Below are 15126 nucleotides of genomic sequence, written 5' to 3' on the forward strand. Positions count from 1 at the left end.
TACACACAATGCGCACCTCAAATACATCCAACATCTACATCCTCTCCAACTCTTCTGATACACCAACACGTCCACCCAGGGCATTTTCATCAATAGATCAAGCACATGAGTCAAAGAAACGTGCCTATATCGCTGCTTCTAGGCGGTGGCGAGGAGAATGCCAAACAGGAATATCAGTATGCCAACCAGAGTCAGACCCCAGCTCCACACATGGGATCCCAAAGTCCACAGCCGCTTAACTCGGCTTCGCCATACAGACCGAACCCAATCCTGAGTCTTGTTTCTGACTTCCAAGCGCAGGGCGAACTAAGGCCCAATCTGGCGCAGAAACCCATAGTGATAGACGACGAGCGTTCTTCACCACCAGAGATTGTTGTGGTGGACGATAACGAAAGAGCTCTGCGGCTGCCCGTGCCTTTAGCACCATCGTATCGCAGGCCGTCGCCGTTGGCGTATAAGCTCAACACGATGGGCGATAATCCTGGTGCAGTGCTGGACTATATCAAGAATTTCCAAAGCAACTTCAAAGTGGGCTCCACGGAGCCAATCGACAGTTCTACCATTCAGTGGAGGGCAGGTGGCCCAAGCAAAACAAGCATTAATTCCATCATCAACTCCGAGGAAAGCAACGCACTGCTGGCGCCAGCTCCCGAGAAGAAGAAGAGAGCATCATCCGCAAAGACGGAATCTGCTGCTAAAAAGGCCAAGACAGAGAAGAAGACAGCAAAAGGTGACGTCAAGGCAGAGCCCAAGAAGCCAGGCCCCAAAAGCAAAAAGAAGACTCCTGAAATTGCCATTGCACCTGCTGATAAACCATCCATACATCCTACGGCCACAGCCGATAAAGCCAAGACGAAAAGTCAGCCTGTCAAGCTAGAAAAGCCTGCTGTCATGTCGCTCAAGAAGGAGGACCAGCTGGATGATTCGAAGAACTCACCCCACGAAGACAAGAAGGATAAGCTGGCGGCACCTCCACCTATCATTGCATTAAATATTCCTCTCCTTGATCCTAAGGCACCCATGCCCGGTCAAGCTGAGGTAGTTGTTAATGTGCTCAAACTTGCAGAGGAGAAGTACGGCTGGAACACGATACACCCCAATGCAAAGTCAGCAATTGACCTCATGGATGAGATGCTTGACGACGAAGACGAAGGTGCCGACGAAGATGACGATGACGAGCTACAGGTTGTAGATGAAAAGGGCAATACGCTAGCTCAGAACGAAAAGAACGCTCAGAATGAGAAGAGCAATGCTACAAGCAAGAAGAAGAACAATGACGAGTTAACAGAGGAGCAAAGAGCCAGACAGCATGAGACTCGTATGAACAGGAAAGTGGGTAAGTACGATTACGAAGATCCCTTCATTGATGATGAGGAGCTTCAGTGGGAAGAAGAAATCACAACAACCAAGGAAGGTTTCTTCGTTTACTGGGGACCCTTGGTGGAGGACAGAGCTACTACATCGACCACCAAGAAGGGTGCTGCAAAGGGCAAGAAGTAAATTGTCTATGTATCTAGCTAGAGAGACGCTCAAGAGAGATGTTCAAAATACCGGCCATGTTGGCAGTTGTAGGATCCTCACTCTTAGCTTCCTCCAACTTTTGGAGCTTGCCTTTCAAGGAAGACACAACCTCGCTGCTTTCATCCTTGATAAGACCAGGCTTTTGGAGCACATGCTGGAGACTCAAAAGCGCCACCAAGGTTCCACAAGAGTCCCTGTCGATAGTAGTAGAGCCATCTTCAGTGACAAAAGTGCGGTCAACAGCATTTTGTAAGACACCCTGTAGCTCCTTGACTCTGCTGTCTGTCAAAGTGATGAACCTCGTGCTGCGGGAGCTGTTTCTCTTTGGGAGTGGAGGTGGGCGTGAGTTGTCGGGCTTAGACTCCGAGATGCTGGAATCTTGTAGGGTATTTGTCAACTCGCAAAGATCGCTCTTCTCTTTGGTAACCAACTCCTTGAAGACACCCACCAAAGCAGTCTTGAGGTTCTCATAGGGGCAGTCGTTCAATGAGTCAATCAAAAATGCATAACTTGTATCTTCAGGGGCATGAGCAAGAACCTTCGTCAAGAGTGTGAGCACGACATATCTCAAGTTGGGGTATTCACGGTTGGAGATCAACATGAAAAGCAACGCTTGGAGGTATGCCAGGAGAAGAAGGGATGGAGTTTTGGAAAGCTCCAACGAGAGGTTGCGCTTCTCGAGGTTTGCTTGATGAATGGCGTACCATGACCAGAACACGGCTATGTCTGTGAAACCTCTGTTGAAAAACGTGGTGTGAATCATGCCTGGAATCACCAATCGAAGTGTGAGCGATACAGCGTCATTGATAGTGACTGTGACTTTTTTCATGTCCTTGTTGGGGCCCACGGAGTTTGTAAAGAGAACCAACACACCAGCTGCAGAGTCATGAACAGCCTTGGCCTCGCTGCTTATCAAGGAGCTGACAATAGTCTTTTGGTAACTTACCACCAACTTCTCAAACAAATGCCCATGCTTTTCGTCGTCATCTTCACCCTCTAGCTCCTGCGTGTCGACCAAATCATTGCTTTCTTCGATGAAGTCCTTGAAGTTGGTTGTCAAGTCCACATCGAAAGAGAGGGCGAGCTCCACAAGACGGTCAAGGACCGGTAGGTAGACGTTGTGCTCACTTTCCTTATTCTTTGCCACGCATTGGAGGTAATTGAGGAAGTCTGTGGCAAAACCCACCACCGTACGTTTGGTGACCAAGTTCACAGCCTCAGTGACAAACCCAGTCAACAACTTCCGCTGCAAGTAGTCCTCGTCGCTGTTGATCTTCTCAAGTTCCTGGGGCGAAACCTCAATTTTTTCTGGGAGCGGTGGTCTCTGGTAGTTTCTGGCGAAGCTGTAGACTCTCTTCCAGCGGAAATCGGCTTCGCCTAGATCAGCCACAGGGTTGCCATGAAGCGAATTGATGAAACTGGCCACTGTCATGGCAAGGAAACGCGAGGGGTAAAGCGTGTGGATGCGTCTCAAGCAGCTGTCGATCAATTCAAAGATACAGTAGAGCTTGACGTCGTAGAACTTGTGTCTGAAGTAGGTATTCTCCGTCACGGCGTCGTTTTCCAGCAAGGAGCTCAAAAGCTCAGTGCTCTTCAAAAACAACTCTTTCGAATTGCCATGGTGGGCCAAAAGCTCAAAGATCTTGCACACGTTGAAGACACATGGAGCATTGCGGAGGGCTCCATCGAAGGCGTAGTCGGATTCCACAAAAGGAAGCAACAAGGCAGGCAAATCCCAGCCAATCTCATACACCAAGTCGTGGTCCAGATCCAAAATCTTCAAAAGATGGCTCAAGATCTGGTCTCTCTCCTCCACACGATATCTCTCTGGCTCGCTCAAGTACATATCCAAGATGGTGGAGTAGGACAAAAAATCGCCCAGCTCCTTGGCCTCGGCGGCGGCCTGGGTGAAAACTTCAAAAATCTTCTCCAATTCCTGAGCCTCAATGGTGGCATCCAGCCCCAGCTCGTGTTCGGTATCAGACATAGTTGTTCCTTTGAGTCTCTTTCTCGTTTCTAGCCGCGCTACTAGACAATGTACGGGTCTCCATCGTCAATACAGTTGTAAACGGCTGAACGGGAGGGGAAGGTACTCTAGGGTTGATTGAAGAGGTCTTTTAAAGAGATTTTTTGAGTTTGTTTACTTTGAGGGCATTGATTGTGAAGCTGGACCGTTGATAAGTCCGTTATACGACCAGTCAGGGGTATACACTGATAAAGGTATCAAACAGGTAACTTGCAATTGCCTACCTGAAATTTAGCAGTCAGAGAGTTTATTGAACAGTGTTTGTTCCTTTGACTCTTGTTTCGTTCTGCTAACGTGGCTACACTGGGATTGAAGCACAACCCGATTGAAGCACAACCAGGGTACACAGCCTACTTGATAAACCCGAGGCCATAAACGAAATTGAAAATCCATCAATTGGGCAAATCGTTCACAGCCCTTTTCGTTTCATCCTTTTATTTTTGAGTTTCTCCAGCATTTGGTGGTATTGAATGCTTGCTGCCTTTTGAGCATTCTCACCACAGCCCCAATCGACATACCACGCAGATAGTGTATCAAAGGCTGTCAAAGAGCTGTCAAAATTGAGGATTAAACTCAGTACTTGAATTTCGAGGAAGCAAAGAAATAAGTCAGCCGCTTTTGCATCATCTAATTTCTATTAAGCACTCTTCCATAAAACATCAACGAACTCACCACAATGAACCTGGATGCGCTGGATGTGCTGGACCTGGTGCTGCTGGCAGAATTCGAGGCTGAGACAGCAGACCAGAAAGTGCCATTGTCCACGCTGATGGTGCTACCGAAAATGGAAGAGGATCCTCTCAAGGAGCTATTGGAAACCAGCAGTGAAAAAGTCACCTTGCGTTTTCATCCAATTGGCTCGGCACCAGCCATCAATCCTAGCATTTTCAAGATTTCAGGGTCTCAGACGGTGGCTACTGTACTGAATTATCTAATGAAGAGGCTTCGACTAAAGCATATCCATTTGTATGTGCTGAGTACATTCCAACCAACGCCGGACGAGAAGTTGGGAGATTTGCATAAGCTTTTCCTGAGTAAAGGAGAGTTGGTACTAGGGTACTGTGAAACCATAGCATTCGGCTAGTCTTACATGTCAAATAGGAAATAACTCATTTACAATCTAACAAATTTGAGCCCAAGGACTCAGGTATACAAGAACAATACTATGGCGAACGAAATTCAAACTTTTGACACATCCGCGACAATAGCGAAGGGTATCGAAATGCAAACTGCTTAGTAGAAGACAAACTCGGCGTCACCTTCGTCAACGGTGAGCGTACAACCGTCAGAGCCGTGACCGCCCTTGTAGTTGCCGTCTTCGTAGGAACAAGAGCCGACAGTGCTGGCACCGTTGGCACCCTGGATCTTGATGCTGTAGTTAGGAGCATCCTTGTTGTTAGGGTTAGGAATCAAAGACAAGTAGGTCTTGCCGCCAGTGTTACCAGCACCCAAGACAACAGGAGCCCAGTTACCGACACCAGAGCCGGCGGTACCCCAGATACAACCCTTCTCAACAGAAACACCAGCGTTGTTGACGTAGTACTGAGTAGAGGATCTGCCACCCTTCCACATGTAGTACTTGTCGGAGTCGACAACGGAGACAGGAGCAGACTTACCAGCCTCCAACAAGGTTGGGATGTTCATGTTCTCGGAACCAGGGTAGTCAGTTCTGCAGATGGCGACGTCCTTGTCAATCTTGGAGACAAAGTTGGTACCCTTGTAACCCCATTCACACAAGTAGTCCTTGTCCTTGTTGGATCTGTACAACTTGCCGTTCTTACAGTACAAACCACCAACGGAGATACCGTTAGATGGCTGCTCAGAAGGCCACTGGGTCTTGGACATACCAGCCTGACAAGCGTAAGAACAGTAGTAGCCGTCCTTACAGGTGAAGGAGGTGTCACCGTTCAGGTTCATGATGGTGGTGAAACCACCCTTGAGCTCGGAAAGCCAGTCAACCTCAATGACACCCTGACCGGTTGGCAAGGAGTCACAGTCGTGGACACCGTCCTCGAACTTCTCAGTTGGGTCGGAGAAGAGGGAAAGGTCACCGTTGATACCGCCAGAGCCACCGGAAGATGGGCTGGAGGAAGCGGTGGAGCTGGTCTTCGAGGACGACGAGGAAGACGAGGCAGAAGAAGCGCTCGAGGAAGATGGGGAAGACGAGGAAGACGACGAGGAGGAAGTGGTGACGGTGGAAGCGGAGGTGGTGACGGAGTCAGAGGAGGCCGAGGAGGTCTCGATAGCACCCTTCACCTCACCGTTACCACCAACAGTGACGGTTCTGAAAGTAGTCACGACGGCTCTAGCCTCGTTCTGGTGGTGGTGGTGCTTGTGGAAGCCGGATGGAGCGGCCATGGCGGAGGCCAAAAGAGTGGACACGATGAAAGTTCTCATTCTTGGACTTGGATCTAAGGAAAGACGGTAGTTGGATCTGGATCACAAAGAGTGGATGTCCAGAATTGACAGGAAAGAAAGAAAGTAGTTGGAAGTTAAAAAACTCAAAGGAGTGCTGAGCCTTTTACGTCAAGAATGTTTGGGACCGTGGATCTAAACAAAAAAAAAGGAGTAGGCTTAAGGTGCGAGGATGGCGTGTAAATATATAGGCTCAGCGGGCAGCGAGAAGGCACAGGTGAGTGTTTTTCTTTTTTTGCTGCCTTTTTTTGTGCGGCCTGTGTGCAGTATATGACAACAACTGAGCCAAGGCGCATAAAGCCAGGGGTCTAGACTTTGACGGGCTAATTAACGCCAAACTAGGCTTAATTGTCGCGGGACATGCGCTGTGTGCAGGAGCTACGTATCGGCGTTCTCACGACAAATTTCGCAGCCATCAACGCTAGGCTTAAGTGACCAAGGTGGGATAATACGAGATTCCTGGTGGGGCGGTCGAAATCTGTCAGAAGTTTGTTTTTTAGAAATTATGATTATGGAGCAACTGGGAAAAAGGGGTCGCAGACGGCAGACTTGGCTCGGCGGTTAAACGTCGTCTCCAGCAGAGAGCCACTCGGAGGCCGTCCTTTATCTGCTGGAAGAGCCGTTTGATCTCGGGCTGAGTGGCGATGCAACGCTCCGCCAACGTCGGTAGAAGCTACTATTTGGCCGATAAATGACGATAGGGGTCAACGTAAATTGGTAGAGATTTGGTGGATGAAGATCCAGGAATGGTGAACTATGGATACCATGAATGGAGATCTGAGAAAGGGTAGATTGCAGAGAATGGCACGGCTTGCAATCAAGAAAATTCAACATACCATGCCGCCTCTCGGAGTCCCTTTTCTTTTCTCTGGTTCGCCTCAACACTGTGGTATTGTGCTACCACCAAGGCGCCTATCTACTATGTCGATCCAGGTCTAGACGACAGCGTCAAGATCGTCCGTGAGGCGAGTAACGTGCTTTTACCGGTAACTACAAATTCCCTTGCTTCATTTCGCCTTATTCTCAAATTCTGTTCATTCGGCTCTCCCCGTATCTTCTCCAGACCATAAGGCTACCTTCTGTGGGTCGCTTATGCAACTTTTGTTTCTTTTGCAAGAGCCATGAGTGGTCCTGGGCTATAGGCGGCGTTTCCTCCGACTTCGATGCGTTATCTTGGCCTTGGTCTGGGCCAAATTTGCAAACCTTAAAAAAACGTAAAAAAAAAAAAAAAAATACAAAAACAATATGTAAAAGATCGCCAGATGCCTAGGTCCACACAGAATGCCTCAAAGAATGCCGCTCAACAATACCAGAATTCCGAAGGTGCCACAAACCCACCAAAGAAAATCAACTCTACAAAATCCATCCCTTCACCCCTTGAACCATAAACTGTAAAAACGTGTAACAAAGTGATCCCTCGACTTTCACCTAAGCCTGATTCACGGTGCCGATTCGCGAGGGTGTAAATCAAACACTCGCAAAGCCACCCCAGACTCAAAAAAAACCCTCCTAACTTCCCTCACCAAACCCTACGTCTTTGTCAGACTTTTCATGAATGGCAACTTTTTTCCTTCAATAGCCAATCACCATAAACGTCGTATAAGCCTGAATCTGCAGGAAGTCCTGAAACCATTCCGTTGCCACCTCGAGCACATACATTCCAGGTTGCCCGGCAGGCGGTGGTTTAACAGGTGCTTTAGTCAGAATAGGGAGATTTTTTTTTTTTTTTTTTTTCGGTTCGCAGATGCCTCTTTGGTTCCAATGTTTTTTGCTATTTCGCACTGTTTTTTGCTACGCAAAGCCTCTTACTCACCGCACTGTTTACTAATTCCCCATTAATCAACCCTGGATCAACAGATCCCCTATTTTCAGAAAATCGTAGAAATTCCCCTATTCCCCTAATTCCACCCAATCACAGCAAACCCATAATTATCGGCAGCGCCGCGCCGCAGGCGGCTCGTTTGGGAAGTCATATTATCCACATGCGTCTACATGAGCCGGACGTCGAGAAATTTTTTTGCCCTTCGATGCCCGACGATTTTACTTTTGTGTTCCTTTTCACATCATTGGCCAAATCGGCCGTTTCCTTAAAACAATTTCCATATGGTTGCTGTGTCGTCTCTTATGGTTTCCCGTAGAAATTCTTTAATTTCACACGATCACCACCAACAACCCATGCTAACCCTAACATTATCTCTGAAATTCGCACACAGGTTTCATCGCCTGCCTGCGGCCATCGGAAGCCCTGTCCCCTAAATGGCCTGTCTAGAACTAAATGGTACCCTCATCCTCAATTCCCAAGTTGAACCACGGATGTTCAAGCGCCTCGAGCGCTGTGATTCGCTCGTTCGGGTCAATCACAAAGATCTTGCGCAACAAGTCAATGAAAAACCACCAGAACGTAAAATTGCCAAAGTTGATCAAGTGCCAGTTGCTCTGGTAATTCTCGCTCAACGACTGGTCAAAGTTGATGTTCAACCCGATTCTCTCACTGATGAACAAATCAATGCGCAGAAGCTGCTTGACGTTTTTGATAAACTTTTCTGGTGTGCTTGGCGTGGGGAAAATCAACAGTAGCGAGTTGTCCTCCGTGGACTCGTCATCTATTATCACATCGTCGTCGTCTTCGTCATCACTAAAGTGCTCGCCGTACAGACGACGGTAGTCGTTGGTGAAGTATTTCAAACCACACTCATTCTCTTTCTGCTTCAGGTACCTCACCATCTCTTTGCTGATTTTCGTGCCGCATATCTTTTCTATCATTGCCAAGTGTTCGAGGTTATCGTGAGTCCTGAACACCGGCTCACCAATCACCAACTCCACTAGAATACATCCCACCGACCACACATCACAGGGGAACGACCACCCAACGCCCAAGACGATTTCTGGTGCTCTATAGTGTCGCGTGGAAACAATCGAGGAATGGTATTCATCATCGAAGATGGCCGAACCAAAATCAATGATTTGTATGAGTGGGTTGTTTAATATTCTCAGAAACTTCGGTGGTTTATCAAGCCTGCGCTTTTCGCTGCTTGAATTAAGATTGAAGTAACTGGAAATGATGGTGGAGCTCTTAAGCTGCTTGCGCAGATAAGTGTCGTCATGCAACAAGATATTCTCAGGTTTAAGGTCAGTGTGAATTAGGTTGAGGTCGTGGAAGAAAGTCACCGACCTTATGAGCTGCTTGGAGATGGCTTGTATGTGTGAGCCAGGGTATGGTTTAAACTTGTTGTTCTCCAAGAAATCGTAAAGCGATATCTTAAGCAAATCCGTCACAATGCAAATGTGGCCTCTGTAGTCAAAGCACTCCCGAAGGTGAATGCAGTGGTTCTTGTTGTCGTTGTCAAACTTTTTCAACGTTGTGAGAATCCGTAGCTCGATCTTGGCAGCATCTCTATACTTTGGGATATTACGGATAATCTTGATGGCCACAGTATCACGGTTGACTTTATCGTAGCAAGCCACAACCTTACCGAAAGTTCCTTGGCCAACAAGCTTTTGAATGACAAAACGATTAGCAAATATATCGTTCTCTCTCACGATGTAGTGACCATCTTCGTCATCGCACGGGGGTAGGTTCATCTTATGAGGGATGATATGCGTCTTGACGTTTCCAACCTTGGGATGTTGAAGGATATAGTTGCTTGGCAATTTTTGGTAGAAACACTTAGCTTGGGGTAGTTGAGGCAACGAGTTTGTTCTTTGCTTCTTGACGCCTGGGTTGGCATGGTGTGGTATCTCAAACTGTTTGTTATCCATCGGGGTATCATTCACGTTCATGTTATTCACGTTGAACATGTTGTATGCATCTCGAACATCTTGATCCAAAAGAAGCATGGAATCGGAGTTGTTTCTATGTTGACGACGTTGGGCGAATGATGGCTGAATCTTGCGTTCTTCAAGGAACACAACTTCGTCATTCAAGTCAAATGCATCATCATTTTCGCCGTACAAGTCGTCTTCATCCTCCTCCTCTAACACTTCGCCATTGTGATGCTTATCAAAACTGTGGTTGTCGGTGGTCTCAGAATTGTTCAACGTGATATTGAGATTCAAATTAGGCGACTCGTTGAACGTCGACACTGACAGGGGAGACATATTGTCAAAAACTTTTGTTTGCTGAGCTGTGGAAGCATTAGGTACTCCATCGGAAGCGGCAGCTTTTCGGGACGAATCAAACGTCTCACTAAACCCTCTGGGTCTCTTTCTGTTGGATATCAACGACATCGCACACACTGTAACTATGTTTGGTCTCTCTAGGCTGATAAGAGAGCCCTGGGTGGGGGAAACTGTGGTGTTTTTTGGTTATCAACACAAGTCCGAGGCCGAACCTGGACTTTAAAGTCTGCAGCGGCTGAAATAGACTGTAAATTCAAAAACTCGCTCCAGCAATTAGAACGTCTGCAAATGCAATAGCTATTTTGATCTCCACTATTCACTCAGCTCTTTGGAAAGCAAGAATACTGCTATGAGCACAAATTGATGAGGAGTAAATCGCCGATTGCGCAAGATGACGGGATCGGTCTGCGAATCTGAAGAAAAAGCAGCGGTCTGGGGAAATTCCGGGGAACAAATTTAAGCAGTCGTGGGCAGATTGAGCACAGAGTCGTTAATTATGGCAAGAATGGTTGTCGACGTTGTCGAAACATCGAAAGTCAGGGGTTCCTCAACACGGTCGTGCGGAGGCAAAAAAGAGATAGCCGCCCGTTTTTCGGATTTTGAAGCAGCTGGCCCTATAGTTGAGGTCATGAAGAAGCTACATGTGTTTTTTCACGTTGTTTGACAAAGAGCGTGTCCAGTTATGGTGGATCTTCTGCACTGCTCACTAAGCGATAATGCTAGATAGCGATAGTTGCTGTAGTGACGCCGCGAATGACCGATAAGAGTTGGAGAGAAGAAGACCACGAGATGGAGAAGTATAAAAAAATTAAAATGTACAACTTTTAATAATTGGATGATTTTTGAACTACCAGGGTCGTCAAACCGTAGACCCGTCTGGCGGTATTGTTTTGTTGGTGTTTATTGGTGGGAGCATCACGTGGGGCGCCTGTGGCGTGTGCAGGACACGTACTTAAATACGAATCGACCCCGAGGCGGAGCTCACCTTGGCTTCTGGAGTGGAATAAAAGGGGTCATAATTCCGTTGAACAAAAGTTGTATTTGGGAATTTCTGCTCTGAAAAAATTTTCTCCGTATTTCGTTGTCTGATTGGTTGGAAATGTCCCACCGTGCGGCGGGACCAGGGTCGGTCTAGATCAGATAACCGAAACCGGGTGATCTTGGAAAGTGGCGCAACCAGTGATAGTAGGGGAGGGTGATTTATTGCTTTTTCTTGGTAGAGAAACATGAAGCTTGAAAGGCTTCTATGGCATTTTTGAAGTGTAGATTTAGCGAGCCATTGTTTGTAGTGTTGGTGGAATGTGTCAAAATGGCTGCGAAAAGCTTAACCGTTGGTTTTTCTGTTATTACTGCGAACTTGAGTGTAGTATGGTGAGACTATAAATTGTGTGAGACAAGCAGCAAAATGAAGTACCATAGATAATTGAAATAAGTGTAAATCCAACTTGAATACGACGGAGTAAAACAGTGAAAGCCAGGCATTGTTTCTACCGATCCTCCTTTACAAGTTCAACACAGCCATAGTTGGATTGGGAACCTACGATTACAATGCTCAAAATAGTGGTCCAAGTAGAGGTTAGAATGGAATGATAGACAATAAACAACCTTAAAAAGATACTTTAACACATCCATTGTGAGTATGACCATTTCTACAAGATAATATGCGAATGGAAGCTTCATATTGTTCATCCCAGGAAGAATTCCAGCCTCATTGCCATTGCACCATTTTGACTTATTCGGCTTGAAGTATAATCTCTTCTTTACGTAATTTTGTTCCACATTTAAAAAGCACATCCCACGACAAACAAGGTGAATTGAAACCTGACCGGATCAGGGATGCACCGAAATAGCTCCCTTTTAACCATCGAAGTGATCGTCAGGTATTGGAGTAAGCTGCGTAAGAAAAACCGATAAGAAGGGCTAAAAGTAAAGCAAGATTCACTTCAAATTACTGTGGACCCTCTAGTTCATAAGTGTAGTAGCGAATGTAGGGCCTGATCGTAACATTTCCTCAACACACAGAAGCCAATGAATGCAAAGGGGAATTACCTAACTATACCAAAAGCATTCTTACCAGTAGACTTTTCAAAAACTTGTTTCAAAACTATACTTCTGGAAGTTCTTCCTGCCCTGAACGGAAGCCCCACAGTGATGACCTCGTGTTGTATGCCTAAAAGCGTGAATAGGCACGGCAAGGGCACTTTGCAGCCATACTTCGAGTTTCCAGAACCTAGTTGATCCTGGCACTAAAAGATTGAAATTGACTTTCGGGATTCCGTGCTGCGGTTGCAACTCAGCCCTAAAGACATTCAGGAGTCAAATTACCCATAAAAAAGAAGACAGAATGGAAGAAGAGTTTCTCTTTGCAGCAAGCAACCAATTACATTGATCCCACAAAACCAATGCCACGAGTACCCTGGATCGGGAAATCCTAGCTTTCTCCGATGACAAAGGTGCAATACACATTACAAACGTCCTACTCTCTGATTGGTCGAGGAAATCACGGAAGCCCGCCCAGACGCAAGACGGTCTTTCAGGGCAAAAGTATCGCCACTACCGGCATTTAAATTCGAAGACTTGCCAAATGCGCAGAGCTGCTTATAGAGCAAGATGTCTCAGATGGGATTTTGAACACACCAGAGAAGGTAAGAAAGCGAAAATTGGGAGCCAAGGGAAAGAGAAAACGGGGCTTCCGGCGATGTAAATATTTTTAAAGAAGACCCTTCGTGTGTTTGGTTGTTGTCGAGCTCATCCCTGTCGCAAATAACAGACATACATCTGAGACACCTGACGGAAGTCCACCGGGTCACTTTTGCATACAAGGGTCTCCAAGCAATACTGGACCAAATCCCGCATTGACAAGGCAGAGTATAAAAGGCTGCGGGGCCCTCAGCATGTCTCACTTTTCAATATTTCATTGATATCGAATTAAAATGTTGGTGGAAGACGAAAGAGTATGTGGTATAGAAGTACCAGAGTGAAGCGATAATGGCTGCAAATCACCATACCTTCTGATGAACCCACAAAACGACTACAATAAATCAAAACCTTCCAACGACCTAATCATCCATTATATCAGCCCAGAAATGAAAAGCCTCCTACAGATTTCTTTTGGCCCGGGTCATCGTGCAGCAGCACTGCAAGCGGAGTTGAGCGAAAGTATAAATTGAGGCCGATCGCCAGGTGAGACATCAGTCCTGAATTTTTCTGAGACACACATTTCGCAGCCAGGGCATCGTCGGAACTCCATTGCATTCCGTTTTGCGATCCCGCCAGGCATTCGGAGTTCCGAAGTCCGGTGGCAACTGCACAATTGATGAAGCTTGTGCTCGTGGGCTGAGGTTTCGGGACCCCGACTGTGAATTGAGTTAAGTGGCTAACCTTCGGTTGTCGGCAATGATCTGCGGTTTATGTGGAGAGGCATGTTGCTATTGCAAGCCACGGGGCCGAGATCCCGGTAGACGAGGGCCAGCACGGTGGTGGGGGGATTCGACGATGAGTATTTTCAGAGAATCTTCCAAAACACTCTAGGAGAAAAAAGAGGCGGTTTTCATTTTTGCCAATTTTCAGAGGGGTGCGGCGCCGGCGCGGACCAATTGAGCAGTGATCTCATGGAACGATAGGGCCCAAACCGGCAAGGCAGCAACACCACAACCGACAAAGAGTCACAAAGTCCGATAACACACCACCAAATCCGGCGACGCAGCAGGAGATACAAAATCCACGGGGCAGCGCAGCAAAGACGGGATTTTCAACAGGCGCCGTGCTGTGCGAGTGCGAGTCGAAGGAAATCCGAAAGGCTAAAGGCTGGGGTGTTTTCGTGCCACAGGGGTGCAATGGAGCTGGAAAAAAAACGTCCTTCCAAAAGTGGACCTTGCAAATTGCATGGTGGTATCAGTTTTCTTATCTAGCACCTGCTTCGCCACCTGTGGCAAAGCTGGACCAATTACTTTAGCCGCGAGACCGTTGCACCTGCAGAGACCCCGGCAGCGCGCTAGAGCCGGTGAGGTCCTGTCTCAAACTGAAGCATGGTCCGCACCGTGTGGCGACAAATAGCCGGGAGGCATCCGGCCCATTCCAGGCCTGGTAAGAAAAAACCAACTTTTCTTGTGGCTGGGGAGACAACGACCCAGAAGGATATCTATGGAAAACTGTGGAAGTGTGGAATCTTCTGGAAACCAAAAACGCTAACCACTCGCTTCCATCTCGCTTGCTCTGCGGGACCAAATCAACAAAGAGGTCCTTGTGCAAAGTGCCAGACCGGGACTGCGAAAAAAGGGATGGCCAAGCCGTTGCTTTGTTTGTCAAGCTACCGCGCTGTTGTGTGCAATCGCACCCGCAGTTGGTCTGGTCGGGCGAGCCGGTCTAGGGGACACATTGTCGGCGCCACAACGCCACGGTGGTTTTCTAAATTGATTTTTATTTTAAAGGGTACCCGTTTTCGGAGGCAAATTTCAAGGTGGTGCCACAGGTGGCGGTGAAAGACCCCCAAACCGTGGTTGCTGCTGGAGGCGCCGGATTTCCGCGCATGCACACTGGCCAGCGACAGCGGCTGAGCAAAACAGCAAAAAGTTTAGGCCCTGTGCGTCTATGCAGTACGGCGCTAATTTGGTCCTCCAATGCTGACGTCCCGATGCACAGTTGGCTAAGTGGTCCCGCTTTTCTTTTGGTCCTGTAGCCACTTTGGTCCGCACTTTATATATCCCTCCTGGTCCGGACCACTTGCTCACTTGCGAACCTCATTGTTTTTGACCTAGGTCGACTCTGTTGTAACAGCATAAGTTTTACCAGCAACCCAAATTACCAAGCAACGCTAATCACAAGCACCGCTAATTCACTGAAATTAGAAAACACTTCCGAGCACACCACCCCGTTTCGCATAAGTTTTACCAGCAACCCAAATTACCAAGCAACGCTAATCACAAGCACCGCTAATTCACTGAAATTAGAAAACACTTCCGAGCACACCACCCCGTTTCCTCCCTAGTGACACACTCCCACGCCACTCCTCCACTATCTCGTCCTTCAATGCTACATCCTCCAGC

At 47.4% G+C, this 15126-nt stretch overlaps 5 protein-coding genes across 5 annotated transcripts; 2 read left to right on the forward strand and 3 right to left on the reverse strand.

The window, feature by feature from the left end:
* Positions 1-105: 105 nt before the first annotated feature.
* Positions 106-1500, forward strand: HPC2 (Hpc2p; the record flags this gene model as incomplete). Its single annotated transcript, XM_024860289.1, has 1 exon — positions 106-1500. The coding sequence occupies one exon, from the start codon at positions 106-108 to the stop codon at positions 1498-1500; it is 1395 nt and encodes a 464-aa protein (XP_024711507.1).
* A 42-nt stretch (positions 1501-1542) lies between these two features.
* On the reverse strand, positions 1543-3508 carry YBP1 (Ybp1p; the record flags this gene model as incomplete). Its single annotated transcript, XM_024860290.1, has 2 exons — positions 1543-1576; positions 1599-3508. 2 exons carry the CDS (start codon positions 3506-3508, stop codon positions 1543-1545), a joined length of 1944 nt encoding a protein of 647 aa, XP_024711508.1.
* A 715-nt stretch (positions 3509-4223) lies between these two features.
* On the forward strand, positions 4224-4631 carry C7M61_004979 (uncharacterized protein; the record flags this gene model as incomplete). Its single annotated transcript, XM_024860291.1, has 1 exon — positions 4224-4631. The coding sequence occupies one exon, from the start codon at positions 4224-4226 to the stop codon at positions 4629-4631; it is 408 nt and encodes a 135-aa protein (XP_024711509.1).
* Positions 4632-4780: 149 nt separating this feature from the next.
* Positions 4781-5944, reverse strand: SIM1 (SUN family protein; the record flags this gene model as incomplete). Its single annotated transcript, XM_024860292.1, has 1 exon — positions 4781-5944. One exon carries the CDS (start codon positions 5942-5944, stop codon positions 4781-4783), a length of 1164 nt encoding a protein of 387 aa, XP_024711510.1.
* A 2289-nt stretch (positions 5945-8233) lies between these two features.
* Positions 8234-10189, reverse strand: KNS1 (serine/threonine protein kinase; the record flags this gene model as incomplete). The annotated part of the gene is made up of 1 exon (XM_024860293.1): positions 8234-10189. One exon carries the CDS (start codon positions 10187-10189, stop codon positions 8234-8236), a length of 1956 nt encoding a protein of 651 aa, XP_024711511.1.
* Between the last annotated feature and the right edge of the window lie 4937 nt (positions 10190-15126).

The sequence above is a fragment of the Candidozyma pseudohaemuli genome (assembly GCF_003013735.1).
Source record: "Candidozyma pseudohaemuli strain B12108 chromosome Unknown scaffold00020, whole genome shotgun sequence".
Lineage (NCBI taxonomy): Eukaryota > Fungi > Ascomycota > Pichiomycetes > Serinales > Metschnikowiaceae > Candidozyma > Candidozyma pseudohaemuli.